Below are 21,609 nucleotides of genomic sequence, written 5' to 3' on the forward strand. Positions count from 1 at the left end.
GCATGCGCAAATTTCAAATACGGCTTCTGTTTTCTCTATCCATTGGGACAAAGCCAATACTCCTCCAGTTCCATAAAAGGGAATAGGTTTTCCATTGGTGAAGTCTTTGTAAGTGCAGACTCCAGTACGGCCTTGGCTTGGGCCGTTGGTAAAGCTATTTATTCCACCTCCCGACCCATTGTTGCTCATTTGAGCCATCGCCGCGGTTACAGCGGCTGTTACAGCAGTTTGGAACATAGCTGCATCCATAGTTGGAGGAGGTGGTGGAGGTGGTGCTGGAGTTGAGTTTCTGCGTGTTGATCTACGAGGAGGCATGTTCTGGTAGAGAAAATAAGAATGAATACTATAAGTTTCTAATGTTTTGACAATCGTGTAGTTGAGGGTTAGTCGTATCTTGTAATTTGTTTTGACTTTAGTTTTTGGTTTCAAATTAGATATAACAATTTAATTAATTTCGAGAGGTATATAAAGAGGTACTGCATATATATATATATATATATATATATATATATATATATATGTCACACCTAAGGTGTGTTTCATTATGCTTCTAGGAAAATTTGACCTATCTAAGAGGTCTCCGTTTACAGATACAAAAGAAAATAAGAGAAAAACTTTATCCGCGGTCCTAGTCTATATCAAAATTTGTTGGAGCTTGAACAAACTCTACTTGTAGCGTTTGGAGCTGGATTCGGCATCTGACCGTTTGACTCCCATCAGTCGCCTCTCGAATTCCGCTTTTTGTTCTTTCATCTTCTTATTTCATCTAGAGCTGTTATCATTTGGTTCTGAAGTGTCCCCGTGTAGATTTGGATATTCTCATGTAGTCCTTCCAAACGGCTGATGTCGGAGGCGTTACCTTGGGTAGCAACATTGATCTCTCGAATTCTAGTTGCTTGTTGGTCTGCCTGGTAGTTCTGGTTAGCTATAGCGTTCACGACAACGGGAAGTGCTCGATCAGCTGAGCCTCCTCCACTGACATTGTAAAAATCCCGACACATGCCGAATGGAGGGCGTACACCTTGCTGACGGCTCCAGTAGTAGAGGTGGCTTCCCCAGATGGGAATGGGTCCCGGTTGATGTGGCCTGATCACTGGAGGATGGGGGATGGGAGGGTCGATTACTTCCGGTTCGGAATCTGTTCCGCTAGAAATTTCCACGATCTCCTCGTCGACTTCGTATTCTTCTCCGACTTCGATTTCGAATTCTTCTTCGACTTCTTCTTCGATTTCCTCTGGGTCTTCCTCCGGGTCTTCTTCTATCCAGCCGCCGTTACCTTGATTTAGGTAGTAGGGGTCTCCCGGTAAAGGAAATCTGGCCATTTGTCTGTACTGGGATAGAGGTATGAGATTTTTATAAGAAAAGAAATTTCTAATTAACGACTTCCTAAGCCTATTTATATCTTTACCGAGCGCAATGTTTTATCGTTTAATAATAGACTTATAGTATTTCAATTTAGCGAATTTAGATTTTATAAGTTTTTGGCTTGTTGACTACTACGACCATTCCTCGACGTATATTGGTCAAATCCAGGATAAATATAGTTGATCAGGCTATATTTATTCTTGATTTGATTACATACCCCAAGGCTCGATCGTGGTATTGCAACTTGCCATACTACTTTTTAGAAAAACTTGTCATGTTACGAGGCTGATACGTGCGGGTAAAATGTATATATTTAAAAGAAAATATATTTCTATGAAAATGTTTTTATCAGAGGGTTTTTGGTTCCCGTTGTATTTATAGTTTGTATATCTTATGTGGTTTGATATACTTAGTTCACTATAAACAATGCTCTGATACCAATCTGTCACACCCCTAAACCAGAATGGCGGAAACATTCGGGGGTGGATGACTTCACGTAGTATCACAACAATTGAATATTGTAAAGAAAGTAACACAACCATCATATATATAAAATGAAAACGTATATTGTTGCGTTATACATGTTAACAAAAGAATATTACAATATGATTATAAATGTTTAATGATAAAAACATCCTTTGTGTTCCTTCTCCCAAAAGCTGGTAGTTTACCTGTATCACTGATTCCCTGAGAAATACAAGTGGTTTTGAAAAGTGTCAACAATTAAGTTGGTGAGTTCATGAGTGTTTCGAGTTGAAAAGTATATCCCTTTTGGTAGTAAATTGGTAAACGAGGTTTTTAGAAAATCCAATATTTTCTTGTGAAATGAAAAAATTTCCAAAGTTGGAACGTGTTAGTAAGTTTTATAAACAAATGATAACAATAATTTTGTATGGAAATATAATGTAGGTAAACTACGATGCGCATATGAATCTCGTAAATCAATCTTGTTTTATACTTTTTATGTGAGTTTTATAACCATACTAATGACATTGACGGCCTGTAACAACATTCTTCAAGTGTTGCAGTGTTATGACATTTGTCACCCCAGACCTGCCGGTCTAACTATAGCTAGTAGTTTAGGTGCGGGATTGTCAATCCCGTATAGATCTATACACAAGTATCACGCTCTCCCTCCAAGAGATTATGGTATATAATACAGGACTTGAAATGCATACAAAAATGTACGTTGAAGTTTAACTATCTCACATTACCTAGTATAAGTAGATTTACAATGAAATGACCTTACTTCTTTTGAAAGTGTTTCGTTTTTTTTTTCAAATTGTATAAAATGTAGGATTGACTTGCTAACTATACCCATTATAGTTTTTCAGATAGTATGTTCCATTTCGTAGACATAACTTAGTGATATAATCGCCCTTGTATACATAAGATGTTTGTATCGATATTCGAAGTTAGAAATTGCATTTATGTTTATAAAACGATACTTTTAACGTGTAATGTACTTGTATTTCCCCCCTAAAACATGAAAAAGAATTGAAAAGTAGGGGTATGAACTCACTCGTTAAGTTTGAAGAGAAAGACTAGAGTTAAGTAGAACTTCGATCGCGGATACTTGCGTCGTCGGGCTCTTCGGGGATCGCTGCAACGTAGGTCTTTCGTCGGGGGCTCGAGTGCGGAAACCAAGGCAATGAAATGGTATCTGGAACAGGGAGAAATGCTGAGAAATTGTGAAGGTGTGCCAAAACTCGAGTTTTATGCCCTCTATTTATAGGGCTGAAAACCCTCGTACGCGGCGCGTACTTCCGTAGTACGCGGGGCGTAGTCAGTACGCGGGGCGTACGTCGGTTACGCGGGGCGTAATAATGCGTCATGGCTTACGACTCTTGGCTAACTAGGCGTAGCTTGGGCGGGCCGATGGGACTCGACTCTGGGTCTAGTACGCAGGGCGTACTCCCAGAGTACGCGGGGCGTAATCCCTGCTTCCAACTTCTAAATTCCGTAACTTTCGCGTACGAGCTCCGTTTTTCGCGTTCTTTATATCCACGCGTAGGTGAGATTATGCTCTACAACTTTCATTTAGACTCCGTCGGCTAGTTTTGACTTTATTTTTAATGATATAATTTTAATAGGTCGGGCCTCCTAAAGTTCGTTAAAATTTCATAGGTTCTTTATTCGACGTCGGTTTTCGTTTGTCTTTCTATTGTTTTATTACCACCGAGGAGATCTTCAACTCCCGTTTAGGTGGCGATAGTTAAATAACACTCGATCTTTAATCCGAGTTTTTAGCCCTCTACTACTGTTACGAAACTTTGAAAATTCGTAACTTCTTCATACGAGGTCCAATTTGGGCGATCTTTTTATGCACGCTCATCTTTCAACGTGATCTACGACTTTTGTTTAGATACTTTAAGGCTAAAATGCATTTTATTGAGATTCCACTTTTTACGTCAAATAATGTTTTAACGTCGTGTCGTAAATATACGAGTGGTTATAATTTCTTCAATATAACTCGGTTTTGAGTGTTTTTCATGTTTTTGGAAACCTGGGCATGATATCTAATATTCGATGCATCCCAACTTAGATACCTGAACACTTTATTTTTGAGGTTAATTTCGTTGTTTTTAGCTTTCGAGTGTTTACAATGCTTTTGGGAAAAATAGGGTTGTCACAACCTTCCTCAAATAGCTCAAAAGAAGAATTTCTGAAACTGCCCCTGCAGGAGGTTGCGCGACCCGCGTGCTCTTGCGCGGGTGGGTTGCGCGGGTGGTCCCTGGATGTAGCATCTTTGAGGTTTTGGGCCTCCATAGCTTAGCCCACTTGGCCCAGGTCGAATCCAATCACCTCCTAGCCCATTTTCTTCAAGTTTTTCTTCATTTTAAGCCCAATTTGACCTCTCTAAGTCCTCCAAAGCTCGTGAACTCGCCGATTAATAATTTACGTACGCTTGAATATTCCCCCGCATCTTGCAAATTTAAAGTTTATTTCTCTCCAAGTCTTCAAATAATCATCAAGATCACTCTATGCATCATCTCCACTACCCATCAAGCCCAACGTCATTTTTGTCTACCAAATCTCATCGCCTCCTATACGTCCCGAACACTCCCGCTCCGCTAGACCCGAAAACCTGCAATTATGCTCACAAGATTCGAGAGTACCCGATATAGTCATAAAATAACAAAAAGGAAAATATGCGTGGAAATTATCTAAATTATGAATGAAATATGCTAAAATAAACTATAAAAAGAAGTAAATAAAATGAAGCTATCAGGCCAAAACCTCCCGAATGTAGATGTCAGTCAGCTTCTCGGTCGATATGCTCTCCTGGATCGGTATGAAATAGGCACTCTTGGTCAATCGATCCACGATGACCCATATGGTATCCACTCCCCGCGCGGTCCTGGGAAGTTTGGTGATGAATTCCATGGTAATATCTTCCCATTTCCACATGGGAATATCTAGCAGCTGCATCTTGACGTATGGCCTCTAGTGCTCAGCCTTGACCTTCCTGCACGTCAAGCACCTCTCCACATACCATGCTACATCCCGCTTCATGCAGGGCCACCAATAATCTAGACGAAGATCCCTATACATCTTCGTCACCTCGGTATGAATAGAAAACTTGGGTTTGTGCGCCTCTTCCAACAATACCTGGCACACACCTCTATGATACGAGACCCACACCCTCCGGTAAAGAGTCAACAATCCACGACGGTCATAGTCGAAGGAGGAAACCTGACCCACTATACGCTTGCTCTTGTGATGTTCCTCCTTCATGGCCTCCTGTTAGGCCTCCCAAATCTGCTCCAACAGTGGAGTCACAACCATCATCCTCATACAGATATCCCCGATCGGCGTTGCCTTGCGGCTAAGCGCGTCGGCCACAACATTGGCCTTCCCTGGGTGGTAGAGGATCTCACAATCATAATCCTTTACTACATCAAGCCACCGATGTTGCCTCATATTCAGATTAGGTTGATCCATGAGATACCTCAGGCTCTTGTGGTCCGTGTAAATGGTATAACGAACCCCATAGAGGTAGTGTCACCAAATCTTGAGGGAAAAAACAACCGCCCCAACTCTAAATCGTGTGTAGGGTAGTTCGCCTCGTGAGACTTCAGTTGCCTCGAAGCGTAGGCGATAACATGCCCCCTATGCATCAACACTGCACCCAAACCTAAGATAGACGCATCACAATACACAACAAAATCCTCCATGCCCTCTGGAAGGGATAAGATTGGCGCCTCACACAATCTCTGTCTCAGCTTCTCGAATGCGGCCTGCTGCTTCAGCCCCCAGCGAAATACAACAACTTTCTTTGTTAATCAGGTCAAGGGTACGACTATCTTGGAGAAATGATGGATGAATCTCCGATAGTATCTGGCTAATCCCAGGAAACTCTGAATCTCAGATGGAGACTTTGGAACCTCTCATCTCATCACGACCTCCACTTTGGCCGGGTCGACCAGAATACCATTTTGGTTGACAAGGTGCCCAAGAAATTGCACCTCGCGCAACCAGAACACACACTTAGAGAACTTGGCATACAAGCTATCCCTCCTCAGAGTATCGAAAACCTCTCGCAGATGCTCCTCATGATGCTCCTGCGTCTTGAAGTAGACCGGGATATAATCAATAAAAACTATCACAGACCGATCCAGCATCGGTCTGCATACGTGGTTCATGAGGTCCATGAATGCGGCAGGAGCATTAATGAGCCCAGAGGGCTTCACCACGAACTCTTAGTGACCATATCGAGTCCGGAAAGTAGTATTATGTATATCCTCGTCCCTGACCCTCATCTGATGGTAGCCTGATCGCAAGTCTATCTTGGAGAACCAAGATGCCCCCTGAAGCTGGTCAAATAAGTCATCTATCCTCGGGAGTGGGTAACGGTTCTTCACTGTTACCTTGTTCAACTCCCAGTAATCTATGTACATGCGATGTGACCCATCCTTCTTATTGACAAACGGGATCGGGGCTCCCAAGGCAAACTACTCGGCCTGATAAATCCCTTATCTAACAACTCCTACAGCTGCGTAGACAACTCCTGCATCTCGGGAGGAGCCAACCGATATGGTTCCTTGGCTATTGTATTTGCACCTGGGACTAGGTCGATCCTAAACTTCACCTGTCGCTCCGGAGGTATCCCAAGCAGCTCCTCTAGAAATATATATGCGTACTCTCGCACCACCGGTACATCGCTCACCGACGCCTTACCCACCTCTCGGGTATCCATAACATAAGTGGCGTACCTAGTGCAACCCTGCTGCAGGTAACGTCTAGCCCTCATTGTTGAACATAAAACTGGTCCCTGCTGTGGTCTCTCGCCCTGAATCACCAGCTCTCCTCCACTTGGGGTCTTGATCCGCACAAACTGGCAAACTGCTGCGCGCAATCTATCATCGCCCCATTAGGGCTTAACCAATTCATCCATATGATGACCTTGTTCCCATGCAAAGTTATGGGAACCAAATCTACCAAGTAGCATTCTTTGTACAGCCTCAGAACACAATCTCTGAAAACCACCAACGGCCGTACTGATTGGTCGTCTGCAATCTCAAGCTCTAGGGGGCACTCTAACATGCCCGAAGACTCAGGAAACCTCTTACTAAGTGCAAGAGAAACAAATGATCGGGTAGCAACTGAATCAAACAACACCTGAACCGAAATACCATTCACATGGAACGATCCTGAACAAAGCACATAACATATCAAAATCACAGCGACATAATATAAAAGTTATAGAGAAGAAACCATATCCGTCACCACATCGGATGTGGCACGTGCCTCCTCGGTCGTCAAATGGAAGGCTTGGGTCCTCACCACAGGAGCCTACGACTTTCCCTGTCAGCCATCAGTGATCCGCAGGGTCGCTGGAGCTGGCTCCACCACTGGCGCTACTGCTGCTGCTGTCAATCTCGGGTAGTTAGCCTTTTTATGGCCCCATTAGTTGCAGTGGAAGCACAACAATTCTGATGTCTGAACTGTAGGCGTCGGGGCGGTGCAATCCTTGCTGAAGTGCCCCGTCTTGTCGCACTTATAGTAGCCCGATGACCCTAGTCTACATGACCCTTCATGTGGCTTGCCGCACTTTCCACAGTGGCTCCGGCCCTGCACGCCCTTCGACTTAGCATCAAATCCCTTGGGGTTCTTCCCCGAAACCCCGGTCACCTGTCCCTCCTCCACCTTCCTCTTCTGGAGGTGCTCCAAATCAATCTCTCTCTCCTTCGCCCTGGAAATCATAAAATCTAGGGTCGGACACGCCGAGAAACTGACATGCTCCCGGATATCAACTCTCAACATGTCGTGATAGCGGGTCCTCCCCATATCCTCATCTCCTGCATACTAGGGTACCAATAAGGCCCTCTCTCGAAACGTGATGGTAATTTCCACCACCGACTCCATAGTCTGCCTCATATCAATAAACTCTCTAGCCAGCTGTTGAAGCTCCACAGCTGGCACAAAATCCATCCTGAACCTGGTCACAAAGTGCGTTCAGGTCATATCCTCAATAGTCGAGGCCCCCAAAGAGTCACCAACTGATTCCCACCAATCCCTATCCTTATCCCTCAAACATCCAGCATCAAATCGAACCTTCAAACCCTCAGGGCAGAAGCTACAACTGTGCATACTCGATGTCTACCATCCATCTCCGGGCCACGATGAGGTCCTTCGCCCCATGGAAATCCGGCGCACCACTCCCCCTGAAGTCCTTGAAGGACAGTGTGCACGACCCTGATTGGCTAGATGCCATGTCGCTTCGAAATGCCCTAAGGCGATCCTCCATTAGCTCTATGATCCCTTCCTTGATTGACCCAAAAATAATCGGGGTCGCCTCAAGGATGCCTCTATTGATCTCGGAAGCAATGAAATCAGGTAGTCTCTTGTTAACTGGCTCGACACCTGATCCCAAACCGGATCTTGATCCTGATCCTCCTCCGTGGTGCGTAATCATTGCCATTTTGAAACAAAACACATAGTGTCAGGGTCATACAATACATCAAGGATCCTACACATTCTACAAGTTCCCTAGTTCTGCCTTATCCCTCCTTGAATCGAGTACGGATCCTATGCTTTTAGTAGTACGGGCCCATACTACCTTCCACATCTATCCGTACTTTCATCAAGGATTGCTTCGACTTCACCAAGTCCCTTCTTTTACTGTTGTATCTTTAGCTAATCGCATCCTAGGCTTACCCTAGGGTAACTCTCCAAACTACTCTCTTCCATCATCCACGTAAGAAGTCCTTGCTACCTTCACCTAACTAACTCGCGAATACCATTACATATTACTAAAACCAGATAATTCTTCGAATGAGGGGTCCTACCCTACAACAGTTAGACTCAAACGAGAGCCGCAAAATAGGGCTAGACCTAACCTTCTAAAATTATTTAGTCCTCACAATATGCAATGCAATGTATTTTTTTTACTAGTTAACCGAAGAAAGCTAGAACTCCTATTAGCACAAAGCATGCAACATTCGGGCATAGAGTAGTCCGTCCCAAATGCAACCTATTCGGGCTATCAAGCAACTCAATAAGCATATACAAAAGGCATAGCAGGCATCTCCCTAGATCCTTAGCTCTATTCTAGCATACAGTTCTCATAACCATATCATAATATAACATAAAAATGTATGGGTATCTTGGGGAAACTTACTTGAGCTCGGCCGGTCACACACATCAAACACCTTGTTCTTTCTCAAAACTTTCCTTACTTTAAATTTTAGAAAACAATTTCTAGTGAAAATCTTTCAAACCCTCGATTTGAGTCCATACATCCCCGAAGGTGTGTTTGAATCCCTCAAACCAAGACTCTGATACCAACTTGTAACATCCCAAATTTCGAGTCAAAAATTTTTGTTTTAGTTAAGTAATTATAAGACTGGTTATTGAAAACATTGCCTATAACATATCAAAACCATAAATCATCAAAACATGTATCCAAGTTAAAACATCGAATAGTAATAAAAGTTAAAGTACAATCCCATGAATCACATAATGCGGAAATCTGATGTGTGTGTGATGTGCAGCTACCGCACCAGCTCCTTCCCCTTCGATGAAGAGGTACTTGAAACAAACTAAAAGTTGTAAGCACAAAGCTTAGTAAGTTCCCCTATCATACCACATAATCACATGCTGTCTGGCATATCTGGGTGCCCGACCTACCCTGCCTGGCATATTTGGGTGCCCGACCTACCCTCCGGTATATTTCAAATGGTTACGTGGACTATTTCACCACTACTACTACCACATAAAGCATAACATAAACACATAAATCAAATATATCATAATCTATCTAGCATAGTTGGGTACTAATCTACCCCTTCAGTCCTATCGACCAATAACCGGGGACTATTTCACCCCTTACTACCATTGTCGCATAACATCATATTATACTATCATATAACAGGTAACAACAACCTAGATGAATATCACAAAGACGATCATCTAACATACAACTCCTACTGGTGGGCCAACATTTTGGCCGTAGACCCACCGTTACTGGAAGGTAACTCACCTCGTGGTACTGCGTGTCTAAACTCGTGGAAAGTGGTCTCTAACAGCTGCTCCGATGAGTTCCGGCTATCATGGTCATATTAACACTAAATCAGAATCTATAACATTACTTAGGGTAAAATGACCATTTTACCCCTAGGTCCAATTTAAGAACATCCATAAAACCCCACCATAAGGCATTAAATCCAAAGCACCCAGTGTCCATCAAGACTCCCTAAGGGTCCACCAATGGCCCAATTTTCCAAATTGGGCCCAACCTTTCAAATGGGTTTTCTTACAATTCTTAATAAGTCTTTAGCCCAAAACAAAATAATCCCAATCGGCCCAATATGGCCCAATGCGTCAGATTTCAGATTCCCAGGTCCAATTTATGTTTTACAGTGGGCTATGAGGCCTAAGAGTCAGGCCCAACATGCATACGTGTGGCGTACCTGGCACATACGCCTGGCGTACGCTGGCCTTAACTATATAAGTGGAGTTGACCCAGTACGCGCAATGCACCAGGGAGTACGCCCAATGTACTGGCCAGCTTCCTTGGGACCTCATCCATGACTTAATCCATTAAGCCTTTACGTCTAAAATGTAGATCCAAGTCCTTTAAGACCCTCTACAACATAAAGTCATGAAATTTATGTGTTTGCATGCATGGTTGAGGGTCAAACATGGTTTTGGGTCCTTTAATCAGCTTAAATACCCACTAATACTTGCATGGTTATGGCTTAACCACCAAGATCCGATTTTTATGACTCTTAGTGCCTCTAAGAGTCCAAAAGGACAACTATTATGGTCTGAAATCATTAAGATGCAAGAAGCCTAAACAATGGAGTCCAAAAGTAACCTTAGACATCCTAAAATCAAATCTAAGCATGTAATGATCAAGTTTGAAGCTTGATACCTCAAATGAGTCAGAAATGGTGCTAGTCTCAGGATCTACAAGTTCCCCTTTGAATCCTTGCTCCTTCTTCAACCTCTTATTCTTCTAAAACAACCAAAATCACACAAAGAAGCTCTCAATTGGTAAAGATACACAAAAGTGGGCTAGGGTTTCCGAGATGGCTGCTTAAGGGTGTTAAGGAGACTGGTCTATGGCCATAGTGTCCTTTATATAGGGATAAAACCCTAAGAGTTAGGGTTTTTGGACCCTGCGTGCGTACGCAGTGCGTACCCCTTTGGTACGTTGGGCGTATGCGCTTGACTTCCGTGTCCTATATCCTTGAGTACGCTGGGCATACATGGGATCAGGATCCAGTTTGGGCTTCCGTGTCCTATATCCTTGAGTACGCTGCGCGGGGTAGCTTCCCCTCACTCTTTCTCATTCTCTGATTGGACAATGATATATATTTTTTTCTTTTCTAGTTTTTATAATATTTAATTAATTATATATATACCAAAATTATAAAAATATATATTAAAATTTAAGGTTTTTAATTCTCTAAAAAAATACAATATTGGAATAAAATATATTTAAAAAGTAAAAATAAAAAATAAAGATAAGTAAAAAATAACCATTTCTTGAGTTTTGAAAAATAAAAGGAGAGAAGAAAAGTGAAAGGTGATAGGTTACACTTTTAAGATAAAAACTTAATAGTCAATTAAATCAATTTTTTTAAATAATTTGAAACAAAATAAATAAGTTATATCTACTATAATAAATGAAGGTTTTTTTGCCACATATCATTTTCTCCTTCATTTGGACACTTGGTATTTTATAGAATTTTTAAATTTTCTATTTTTCATTTATCATTTTATTGTATTTTTCATTTTATTAAATTAAAATTTCATATTTAATGTGTAATTTAATATATATGTAAAGTTTTTATTAGAAAGTGTTTATATATGTAATGTATTCAATACATTAAAGTTTCAATAATTTTAATAATTCAATTTTTTTTTTATTTTTCTTAAAAATTCAAACTTTTCAAATTGTTAAAATTTCATATATTTTTTTAATTAAACCCATGTAATACATGGGTTTCATACCTAATATATATAAATATAAATTTAAAAAATCAATACAAAATTAAAAATTAACTTATATATAATATGAATAAATATTAAATAGAATTACTCTAAATTTGATATCAGTACTAGCATTGATTTATCCTACATGAAATTACAATACTGCCCTTCAGTTTAAGAACATTTACACTTCTGTCTTTGTTTTATTTGGCCAAAAACAGCGAAACCCACACACATCAAGAGCATTCAGGTCTCATTCTTCAATCAAACCTTCTCAAAGTGTTGGCCATCATTTATTAATAATATCTATCTATTAAACAACACCCAACACAGTTTTTGATGGATCCCAAGGGCTCACAGCATCATCATCATCCTCATCATCATCCTCAGCAGCCACACCAAGTTTCCAGTTTTTTGACTCTCCCACAACCCACCACCACCACCACCATGGCTGATCAAAACAACAAGTCTTGTTCAGAAATCAAAGATTTACAAATCGTAGTCGCGGAAAAAGAAAAAGAAGACGGTGGAGCCAAAAAACAACCACAATTATCAGTCAAACGAAGCTCCAACAAAGACCGGCACACCAAAGTTGAAGGTCGTGGTCGTCGGATAAGGATGCCTGCACTTTGTGCGGCGAGGATTTTTCAACTCACAAGAGAATTAGGTCACAAATCTGATGGAGAAACCATTCAGTGGTTGTTACAGCAGGCGGAGCCGTCGATCATCGCCGCCACCGGTACCGGAACCATCCCTGCTTCCGCGATGGGAGCAGCAGGTGCAGCTTCACTCGGAGCTTCCATTTCAGTCGGATTGCAACACAAAATTGATGAAAATAGTAGGACCAATTGGCCATTAGTTGGTGGGAATTTGGGGGTAGGTAGACCCACAAACCACATGGCTACATCTCCGGCTCTATGGCCCGCCATACCCACATCCGGATTTGGGTTTCATTCTTCTTCATCGTCATCTGGTCCATCTGCTAACAATCTCGGCAACGAAAGCTCCAATTATTTACAAAAAATTGCATTTTCAGGGTTTGACTTGCCCACTTCCAATTTGGGTCCGATGAGTTTTTCTTCGATTTTAGGCAATCATCATCATCAACCGCAGCTTCCGGGGTTAGAACTCGGCCTCTCGCAAGATGCTCATATTGGGGTTCTAAATCAACAAGCTTTGAACCAGATTTACCATATGAGTCAAGCTAGAATGCACCAGCAGCAGCACCACCACCAACAACAACAGTCTTCAAAGGACGATAATTCTCAAGGTTCAGAGGGTCAGTAGAACTTTCAGATCAAGCTATTATAATGAAAAATGAAACCCAAATCTTTTAGCTCTGTTGGATCATGGAGTTTCTGTGTTGTATTGTATAATTTGCCTAAAAAAGAAAAGAGAGTAAAAGAGACTGATAAAGATGTTTCAGAGCTTCATCAGTATCAAAAAAAAAAAACAGTTGTATATTAGCAGGTGCTTTTGGGGTTTCCCCTCTCTGACACCATCTTTTTTCTTTCTGTAAATCATATAGCTTTGTTTTTCCATTTAAATACATTTTTCTTGATATCGTATATACATATATTGGTGTGGACGATACGCCATGTTGGTTTTGCAGGGCGAATCAATCAAGGCCTTTCTTGTTTAGTTTCAGATGTGTGTTTTACTCTAGTAGCAGCATGCAATACTGCCCCTTATTAATATATATATGTGTGTTTTGAGGAAACTTCTTAAAGGAGTATGTTGCTTTCTTTCTACTCTTTGATGTTCAACTCATTAACTAAAATGATTAGTTGGAGTTACAAATTAGTTGTTTGCGTGTCGGTGTGAATAGCTATGTTGTATTTCGGAAGTCGGATGTGTTTCCGTGTCATGTCTTTAGAAACTCGTTTTCTGAAAACTGTTATTCTTTCAGCAACCCATAAGTTAATTAGTAAAACTTCCACTTATACGAGAGTACACTATGGGCCCACATGATTGCCAACATGAAAGTCCGGTTCAACAAGTCGCCTAATCTATATTCTTTTCTTTCATTATGTTTATTTATCCTTTTGATGATAAAAAAGTCGACAGAAGGCTATATTGAAACGAAAAGTTTTTTAGAGTACAAATGACTATTTCCGTAAACATATCATCCGAAACAAACTTGTTGGTTTGTTGTAAGATCTTAAGAGTATGGGTTCTGGTAACCAGATTTGAATCATGACTAGGGGCTGAAACGATTAAGTCTTCGGTTTAGTCTAGGCATGTGAGTCATCAAGAGCTTTTCAGGTTCGAGTTATTACGTTTGAAGTTTGAAGTTGATGTATTTAATTTTTCTACGATCATAAATAAATTCAACGGACACTCAATTTATTTGGCAATAATAATGGTCTATAGTATGGAAATAAAGAGAGTCACGGGTGGTCCCTTATTCTATCTAGACTACATAATACATCGCACATTTAACCCAATAATCCTAACGTCATGTCATTGAGAGTCTCTTTCCATCAATTCTCAATTTCATATTGGTTTATGTACGAAGGCATAAATTTTTGTGACTATCGTATTTAATAGTTTGACGAAATCAAAGTAAAACATAATTTTGGAAATCTAGCGTTTTCAGGCATGTATTTCAAAGATATCTAGTTTGCCCCGTTGGGAGATAGTGATTGGCTTTTAGGTCTTACTATATTAACTTGTTTATTTAATTGATGTAGCGGGCGAATATTTCAAAAGAATAATCAATTGTTCTTAAGTGCCGTTAGTCTAGCGGTACCAAGGAGTTAAAAACCTGTGTCTTTCTCTAAAGGTTTTGAGGGTTCAAATACCATTATGGATAACAAAGTAGTCCAGGAGTAAGATTTAGTAAGTATCTATCAACCGTTCCAAAAAAAATGATAAATTGTATGTTTTCTTTCTATAGAACATTATTTTAAAAAAATGGTTGGGTTACAAATATTTCATAGCTCACAAAATATCACCACGATTCATTAAATTGTTGGTAATGCCTATGAAAAGAGTTGCCAACATTGTTGTTTTGAAGCGTTTTTTATAGTTATGTGACCCGCACGTTGATCTCATTTCGCTTCGATTTCGCATGGAGATTACCAAACTATTCGTTGGCTTGAGGACATGCCAACTCATTCACATGGAGGAAGCGATATTATTCTTTTTGAGGTTCGTTCTTTAAGGACATCCAATTTTGACTTACTCTATTACCCTTTAGGTTTGGTGGTCTGGAGCTATACACATCGGTAGAGGTTTTCTCATATGTTTTTGTGGCCTCACAGGTAAGTCTGACAATCGCGTTGTGTTCGGGTTGGCAAGTCAAAATACACAAATCCAAACATGACCCATTTAACTATACATGTTAGGGATGAGCATTTTGATCAGACCGGACCAGTTCCAGAGAATATTGAGGGCCATTGACCGAACCAGACAAGGCTTATCGGGTCTAGTTTTTCCAGTTCTTGGACCGGTACAAGTTTACATGCGTACGGTACAACTCGTTAAAAAACTTTTTTATGTTTGATACAACTCGTTAAAACGGTTATGTTGTTGGGTTTGACACATTACAACTCGCTAAAATGAATATATTTTTGGGTTTGATACGATACAACGCATAAAAATAAATATGTTTTTGTTTCTTGTACCCGTTTGATCGGTCAAACTTTGATTATTTATATCATTTGTTTGAACTTTGAATCAAACAAGTTAATGACCCATTTCGAGAAACATTGGTTTGTTGACCAATTTCTTGGATGTATGTCAACGTCTAAGACTTCATTGATAAAAAGATTTACTAAAGGTTTTGATGTAGCCAAAACAATCCTTATTTTTGTCTTGAATTTTTCAAACAATGTCACCATATTCATTACCAATGTTTTAAAACCCGGGTCGGCCCGTCCGGTTCAACCGGTTGGACCGTGACCCGGGGTAGAAGGCGTGTCAATTGAGAACGATTTTTTGTAAAAAATACGGACCAGATCGAACCGATCAGGTTTCCCCTAAACCGCGATCGAACCGGTTAAAACCGGATTGACCCGTTTTAATAGGGCTTTGATACAAGTAGCGAACCCCAAAACTATGTTTTTGTTTTGTTTTGTGTACTCTATGTAGTTGTTTATTGTGTTTAGATTGATTTATACCACGTTTTCATATGTTTTTCAATGTTTAAACATTATAGACATCAAATTATTGGTTTTATATGTCTATACATTATGCTCGAAAGTAAAAATATATGAAAATAGAAAAAGTCCATAAACTGGGTTGACCCGGCGGTTTAACCGGTTGACCTATGAACCGGTCATCACACCGGGTCAATTAAAAACCCGGTTTTTAAAACATTGTTCGTTACTATTTTGAAGTCATAATTTTTCGGTACTCTACCGAGATCCCTTTCATATAATTTATCTATTAAAGATACATAAAATTCAGAATTGTAGTCTAAAAAATAGCAAAAATATTTCAGCTTTGATATTTTAACTTTAAAAAATAGCAATTTAGTGAAAATAACAACAAAAATGATAAAATTATAATCTAAACTCATCTACAAACTTTAAATTACATGTTGGAAAAAGCCGCATGCCAATCCAACTTAAAACGAATGTGGTATGCTTGTTTAAAGATTTTCATAGAATATAAAAGTTTAAAATAATAGTTGAAAAACTTAAATATTCTGGCTTTGATATCCTAACTTTGAAATATTTTAATTCATTGAATATAACACAAAAAACTACAAATTATAGTTTAAATTAATCTAAAAACTCCTAAATTACACGTTGGAAAAACCTCATGTCAATCCAACTTAAAACGAATGATATATGCTTGTTTAAAGATTTTTACAGAATACAAAAGTTTAAAATAATAACTGAAAAAGTTGAAATATTTCAGATTTGATATCTCAACTTTGAATGATTGTAATTCATTAAATTTAACACCAAAAATGACAAATTATAGTCTAAACTCATCTACAAACTTTAAATTAGACGTTGGAAAAAACTACACACCAGTCTGACTTAAAACGAATGAGATATTTTTGTTTAAAGATTTGATAAAATTTCTTTTTTAAATTAGGTCCAAAACTGGTTTTTACCCAAAATCGGTCGGGCCGAACTAGTAACAAAACCGGACCGGTATTGATCAATTCTTAGAACTGGGAACCAGCTCGGGGCTCCAAAAAAAGGTCCAGGTTTAGGTTCGATCCGGTCCATGGGTCCTAATGCTCATCCCTAATACGGGTCACATGTTGGCGGGTTTGGAACATAACCCTTATGAAACATCCCAAGAATACGGTCCAAAATTTCGTTTTTAAAATCATTTAAGAAAACCATAATTCATTAAACATCATAATAAATATCATAAATCATGTATCCCAAATCATCATAACAAAATACTGTATAACCATAATCTACCAGTTCATAAACATACTCAGATAATACTAAGAAATGGGCCCTACCCATAATTAGATACTAATCAATAATCATAAACAAGTCTAAGATACGGGCCCAGCCCACACTTAGCTACTAAACATAAATAATTCTAAGAGACGAGCCTAACCCACACTTAGCTACTCTACACGGGCCGGTATTGGTGCCTTTGACCCGAACCTACTGAAGGAAACTCACCTCTCAAGCTGACTGCTGAAATCTCGTGTCAGGAATCTATAATGGCTCCTCCAATGACTCCCCGGCTATCATTATCACAATAATCACTTATTCAAAATCTGATAATCCTTATAAGGGTAAAATGACTATTTTACCCCTCGTCAGAGCCAACATTCTAGTCAAAGTCAACATTCCGGGTTGACCCAACTCGCCGAGTTGACCTATAAACTCGCTGAGTTCTATAACTCAAAAATCCTGAAATCACGATCCAACTCGCCGAGTCATCCCCCCTGACTCATCGAGTTCTATCTGGTACAAAATCAAGACAACATGACTCAAGTCATCGAGTTCCTCTATGGATTCAACGAGTTCTTTAGTCTGTATGGGCCTTCTTAAAGGTTTAAGCCCTTACTCTTCAGTTCTAAGCTTCTTATTCCTCATGCACCCTGTAATTGTCCTTTTAAGGGTAAAGTTTCCAACTTTACCTATTAATATCCCTTCTTCATGGGTTTAGCTCAAACCCTAGCTCTCTTGGACATAGATCTTGGTCCAAAAGCCATAATACTCCAAACTAAAACATACTAACATAGATCTAGGCCTTAGACATCATTTTAACACGTAAAGCTCCTAACTTTCCTTCCATGCATGAACTTTTGGGCTTAAAAGGCTAAAATAACACCTTAGAGCTTGCATGGGGGCTCCAATGGCATAAAGTTTACACCTTTATGCCTTAACAACCCTTAATGATTCCAGATCTGAAGGGATCCTTGCTTGGGACATCCATATCCCAAGGGTCAAGCTTCTTGGACCCAAAACCCAATAAAGTGAAAATAAGAAGATCTAAGAAACTACTAGACAAGTTAGAGGCTTGATTACTAGAAAATGATGAGGATGGAAAGAAGTCTCTGGATCTACTATCTTCTCCATGAATCCTCTAGATCCTTCTTCTCCCACAAGCTTCAAGAACACAAAAAGATCACTAAAAAAATGGCTCACAAGCTCACACAAAGATCTAGGGTTTCGTGGATTAGGGTTTGGGACTTGGAGGCTGGAAATGAGGGCATAAAGTGGGGATTAAGATGCTTAAATAGGGTGCAAAGTCCTGAAATTAGGGTTTCACTATGGCATGCCTACTCACCAAGTTGAGGGCTCTCAACTCGCCGAGTAGGTGACTTAAAATCCCGCGGCCAGTCTCGTTTCTACTCGATGAGTCTGGGGCTCCCAACTCGTCAAGTAGCTCTTCAAAAATGTATAAATTATAATTAAATGTGTACTGGGAATCAGGCGTTACAATTCTCCCCCACTTGACTTAGACTTTGTCCTCGAAGTTTGCCGCGTTTGGAAACAACTTCGGGTAGTGCTCCCTTATCTCCTCATCGGGCTCCCAAGTCCATTCTGAACCCTTACGGTGTTGCCACTGCACCTTCACCAGCTCAACCCACTTTTTCCCCAGTTCCTTCGTCTTCTTTTCGAGAATAGCACTGGTCTCTCGATGTAATTCAGGCTGTCATCAACCTAAATATCCTCTAGAGGCACAACCGTTGAGTCATCCACTAAGCACTTCCATAACTGAGAAACATGGAAAGTGTTGTCGATTTGGTTGAGCTCTGCTGGAAGATCCAAATAGTAAGCAACCTGGCCCACCCGGGCCAAAACCCTCAATGGATTGATGTATCTGGGGCCCAACTTTCCCCGCTTCCTGAACTGGATGACACCTTTCCAAGGTGACACCTTCAGGTGGATCATGTCGCCCACCTGAAACTCCAAGTCTAAACGCCGCTGGTCGGCATAGCTCTTTTGCCGACTCTGAGCAGTCTGGATCCTACTCCGGACCTGTTGGATCCTCTCTATAGTCTTGAGTACTACCTCAATACTCCCCATGACTCTCTGACCGACCTCTCCCCAAAAAATTGGGGTCCTACAATTCCTATCATAGAGCATCTCGAAAGGGAGGTTGGTCTATGATGGCGTGGTAACTGTTGTTATACAATAATTCTGCTAATGGAAGATACATATCCCAACTGCCACTGAAATACAAGACACTTGCGCATAGCATATCCTCGAGAGTCTATCTCATTCTCTCACTCTATCCGTCCATCTGAGGGTGGAAAGCGCTACTGAAGTGGAGATGAGTACCCATCTTGTCGTGAAACCGCTTCCAAAAACATGAAGTGAAACGGACATCTCGGTCTGACACCACCGAGAAAGGCAGCCCATGTCGTGCCACTATCTCATTCATGTAATTCTCGGCTAGCTTCTCAGCCGATATACTCTCCAGGATCGAGATAAAATGAGCACTCTTGGTCAACCGATCCATGATGACCCATATCGAATCTATTCTACGTACAATCCTGGGAAGCTTGGTGATGAAATCCATGGTGATATCCTCCATTTCCATACGGGAATATCTAATGGCTTCATTTTTCCGTGGAGTCATTGGTACTCAGCCTTGACCTTCCTACAGGTCAAGCACTTCTCCACATACCATGCTACGTCCCACTTCATGCAGGGCCACCAATAATCAGGGCGACGATCCCTATACATCTTCGTCGCACCGGGATGGATGAAAAACCTCGACTTATGGGCCTCATCCATCAGAACCTGTTGTACTCTACCCAAGTACGGAACCCAGACCCTCCTATGCAGGGTCATCAACCCACAACTGTCATAATCAAATGAGGCCATTTGGCCTATGATCCACTTGCTCTTCCGGCGCACCTCCTTCAGGTCCTCAACCTGTGCCTCTCTGATCTGCTCCAGTAATGGAGTAATCATTGTTATCCTCAGACAGATGTCTTGAATCGGAGCCGCTACCACCTTGCGGCTCAGGGAATCGACCACCACATTGGCCTTGCCCGGGTGGTAAAGGATCTCACAGTCGTAGTCTTTAACCACATCTAACCATCGACACTGCCTCATGTTCAGATTTGGATGATCCATGAGGTACCTCAAACTCTTGTGGTCCATGTAAATGGTACAAAGGACCCCATATTGGTAATGCCGCCAAATATTGAGGGCGAAAACCACAACCCCCAGCTCTAAATCATGTGTCAGATAGTTCGCCTCGTAAGGCTTCACCTGCCTCGATGTGTAAGTTATCACGTGACCTCGTTGCATCAAAACCGCACCCATACCCGTGATCGAAGTGTCACAGTAAACCACGAAATCGTCGACTCCCTATGGCAAGGTCATAATTGGTGCCTCGCATAACCGTTGTCTGAGATTCTTGAAGGCTGCCTGCTGCTCAGGCCCCCAATGGAATGTCACCGACTTCTTGGTCAGTTGGGTCAAAGGAACAATGATCTTGGAGAAGTCCTGAATGAATCTTTGGTAATATCCCGCTAGACCAACGAAACTCCAAATCTTGTTTTGAGACCTCGGAATCTCCCACTGCATCACGACCTTAATCTTGGTCGGATCGACCATAATACCCTTATGGTCGACAAGGTGCCCTAGAAATTTCACTTCACACAACCAGAACTCACACTTGGAGAGCTTTGCGAAGAGTCTCTCCCTCCTCATTGTCTTTGTCACCTCCCTCAGGTGCTTTCCATGCTGCTCCTGAGTCTTGGAATAAACCCAGATGTCATCGATGAAAACTTTCATAGACCAATCCAGCATTTGTCTTCACATCTAGTTCATGAGATCCATGAATGCGGAAGGATAATTGTTGAGCTCAAACGGAATCACCACGAACTCATAGTGACCATAGCGAGTCCTAAAAGTTGCCTTCTGAACATCGTCGTCTCTGACTCGCATGTGGTGATAATCCGATCGTAGATCAATCTTGGAGAACCAAGAAGCTCCATGTAGCTGGTCAAACAAATCATCAATCCTCGGGAGAGGATAACGGTTCTTCACCGTTACCTTATTTAGCTCCGGGTATTCTATACACATACAGTGTGACCCGTCCTTCTTTTTCACAAACAGTATCGGTGCTCCCTATGGCAAACTGCTCGGTATGATAAATCCCCTGTCTAGCAGCTCCTACAGTTGCGTAGATAACTCCTGTATCCTGGAAGGAGCCAACTGATATGGTGCCTTGGATATCAAAGCCGCACCAGGGACTAGGTCAATCCTAAACTCAACCTGCCTCTCCGAAGGTATCCCAGGTAAATCCTCCAGGAATACATTCGGGTACTCTCGCATTATTGGTACGTCATCGACTGTCGCCTTACCCTTATCCTGGGTATCCGTGACATAGGCGACATAACCCGGG

General features: G+C 41.1%; 1 protein-coding gene across 1 annotated transcript; it reads left to right on the forward strand.

Moving 5' to 3' along the window:
* The first annotated feature begins 12,016 nt into the window (after positions 1-12,016).
* Positions 12,017-13,382, forward strand: LOC145032311 (transcription factor TCP20-like). Its single transcript, XM_078981077.1, has one exon. The coding sequence runs from the start codon at positions 12,148-12,150 to the stop codon at positions 13,093-13,095; it is 948 nt and encodes a 315-aa protein (XP_078837203.1). The 5' UTR covers positions 12,017-12,147; the 3' UTR covers positions 13,096-13,382.
* Positions 13,383-21,609: the final 8,227 nt, after the last annotated feature.

This window comes from Lactuca saligna, chromosome 2 (assembly GCF_052625555.1).
Source record: "Lactuca saligna cultivar CGN05327 chromosome 2, ASM5262555v1, whole genome shotgun sequence".
Taxonomy (NCBI): Eukaryota; Viridiplantae; Streptophyta; class Magnoliopsida; order Asterales; family Asteraceae; genus Lactuca; species Lactuca saligna.